Source organism: Dipodomys ordii, unplaced genomic scaffold, assembly GCF_000151885.1.
Source record: "Dipodomys ordii isolate 6190 unplaced genomic scaffold, Dord_2.0 Scaffold294, whole genome shotgun sequence".
Taxonomy (NCBI): domain Eukaryota; kingdom Metazoa; phylum Chordata; class Mammalia; order Rodentia; family Heteromyidae; genus Dipodomys; species Dipodomys ordii.
The window spans coordinates 19,521-21,810 of record NW_012267510.1 but is presented as its reverse complement, the minus strand read 5'-3'; the positions used below and the strand labels follow the sequence as shown (position 1 = coordinate 21,810).

The following is a 2,290-nucleotide window of genomic DNA, read 5'->3' as shown; positions in this document are numbered from 1 at the left end:
TATCACTTGAGTTACACCTTCAGCCCCACCTTTTCATTTTTATAATCAAAATAACTAGGACTCAGTAGTTAAAGGACTTGTTCACAATCATCCAGCTGAGAAAAGGTGGAATTTAACTCCAACATATCACCTTTTCAGCCTTGGGAGGACTACTAGTAGACGCTACTCTCAAGAGATCTGAAGGCCTTCTCTGTACTCAAACACAGTGCTTCCTGTAGGCCACTGGACACAGGTTATCCTGTCCTTACCCACACAGCCGATGGTCACCACACCATCCTTGTAGCGTTCCCGAGTTGGGCCAGTGGGCTCCATTGCTGAGTCAGTCTGCTGTTCCACCAGGACTGCAGGCCCATCTTCTTCTTCCTCCTCCTCCCCAGAGCCATTGCCCCAGGTGGCCCCAGCCACATCCCGAGCAATCTTCTCCCGCCAGCTGCTCAAGTCCACTGCTCAGAGAAAGAAATAAAAGTGGTCCCACTAAAGTCACTGCGTACGGTGGGACAAACTGTGCCCTGCACAGCTGACGTCACTAGCATCCTCTGGAATCATAGAGTGCCAACCTGTACAACTTCAAGCCAGAGAATCCCAGCCTTCATTTGACCCCACTCTGGAATCATGTGCATTTTGGTCTGAGTTTCTAAAGAGTTCATGGAAGATGTAAGGTAACAAAGCCAATGTGGCTCCTGCTTACCTTGTGCCTGTCTGCTCCTTATTTCATCCCTCTGCATATCTATAATAGAGACTGGCTTCCAGAAAGATGAGCAAAATGACTCCAAGCCTCGGGTCTCGCCTGTGAGCTCCCACCTCCCCCCCTCCCCACTCCAACAAGCACATACCTTTTCCCACAGTGATGGCTTCACAGGCTCTCAGCAATTGCTCTGGCCCCAAGGCTCGAGTCCATCCTCTTCCCCGCCTCCGACTCTTCTTCAAGACTGAGATGAGATGGCACCAGGAGGATTAGCAAATGGGCTTCTACAGCCCATCTCTCCCACCACCTTTGGGCCCAAGATCAAGTTACCCCTGGCCAGTAAGCTTCTCTGCTCTTCCCTTTGTCCCCTGCCACCCATTTCTTCCATGATATATTCCTCCTTGTCCACTCACCACTACTAGGCTCTTGCGGAGTTCGAGGGTCCCGAGGGAAAGAAGTGAAAAGGACGATGTGGAGCTGGGGATAGTGTTGGTGGAAATAATGCTTCCAGGCAACCACGAGAGCTGGTGGGGCCAGATCCACCTTGTTCAAGACCAGCACCAAGGCCAACCCAAGTTCTCCAGTCACATACTCATAAAGTGCTGGTGGGAAATTCACAACCTAGGACAAAGTAGTTAAGGGAATAGAGTGAAGAGAGATCCACCCAGAGATCTCTGCCTCCAGCTCCCCACTCACAAGGCACAGCTCCCAGACAAGACCCTGGCAGTAGCAGATTCTGGAGTAAAACAGTAAACCAGCCAAACTGAACGAAAAAGACAAAGCAGGGGTTAGTAATACCTGTGCAAGTCTCATGGAGCTTCCTAGAGGTCATGATTAAATATAAAAATCAATGAAAGATATGAAAAGGAAATAGCAACACCTAGCATACTGAGATAAAGGCTAGGATCAAAACAGGAATGGAGGGTGAGGTAGAAAGTAATACCTGTTTTTGTGTGCAAAAATCTGTACAAGTGGGTAGACATGCATACAAGCATGCATGCAGGTATGTGCACGTGGGATGTGCTCAGTATGAATGACTGTGAACATGAGTGTGTGAATGTGCTTGTGTATATGGATGTACACATGCACGCGTGTATTTGTATGTGCGTGTAGGTTCATTTAGAAACTCCAACCTAAAATGTCCTCCACAGACCTTCCTCTTTCTACTGAAGGACAACAGTGAAGTGGCAGAGTCAGGATTCACAGCAGCAGTCTATGGCCTTAACCACTACCCTAGCATTCCAGGTGCATTCTGTAGCAATTGATGTGGCCGCACTAGAGAAATGAGATAAGGAAGAAAGGGCATCTTTGGGATGGGCAGGGGAAGTCCCCAGCTGCCTCCACAGAATCCCTGGAATTTTCTGTTGGTCTAGTTTTGGTAGGATAGAAGACAGGACATGCAGTTTTTCATCAAGGGAAGTACAAAAGAAAGTCATCAGGACAGGGGAGAAGTAAAAGGATATGACAAGAGATGAATAAAAAACTGAGTTCTGCGCTGGGAAGGTGGTTCAGCGGTAGAGCGCTTGCCTTGCATGCATGAGGCCCTGGGTTCGATTCCTCAGCACCACATAAGCAAAAAGAAAAAAGCTGGAAGTGGCGCTATGG

General features: G+C 48.5%; 1 protein-coding gene across 1 annotated transcript in view; it reads right to left on the bottom strand.

The window, feature by feature from the left end:
• Positions 1-2,290, bottom strand: part of LOC106001399 (guanine nucleotide-binding protein-like 1) — a 12,313-nt gene that overhangs the window by 6,085 nt on the left and 3,938 nt on the right. Inside the window, exons 6-8 of the mRNA XM_013036492.1 lie at positions 1,099-1,306; positions 834-929; positions 249-443 (exon numbers count right to left, since the gene is read on the bottom strand). Of these exons, the coding sequence (XP_012891946.1) occupies positions 249-443; positions 834-929; positions 1,099-1,306 (499 nt within the window). The remainder of the gene's footprint in view (positions 1-248; positions 444-833; positions 930-1,098; positions 1,307-2,290) is intronic.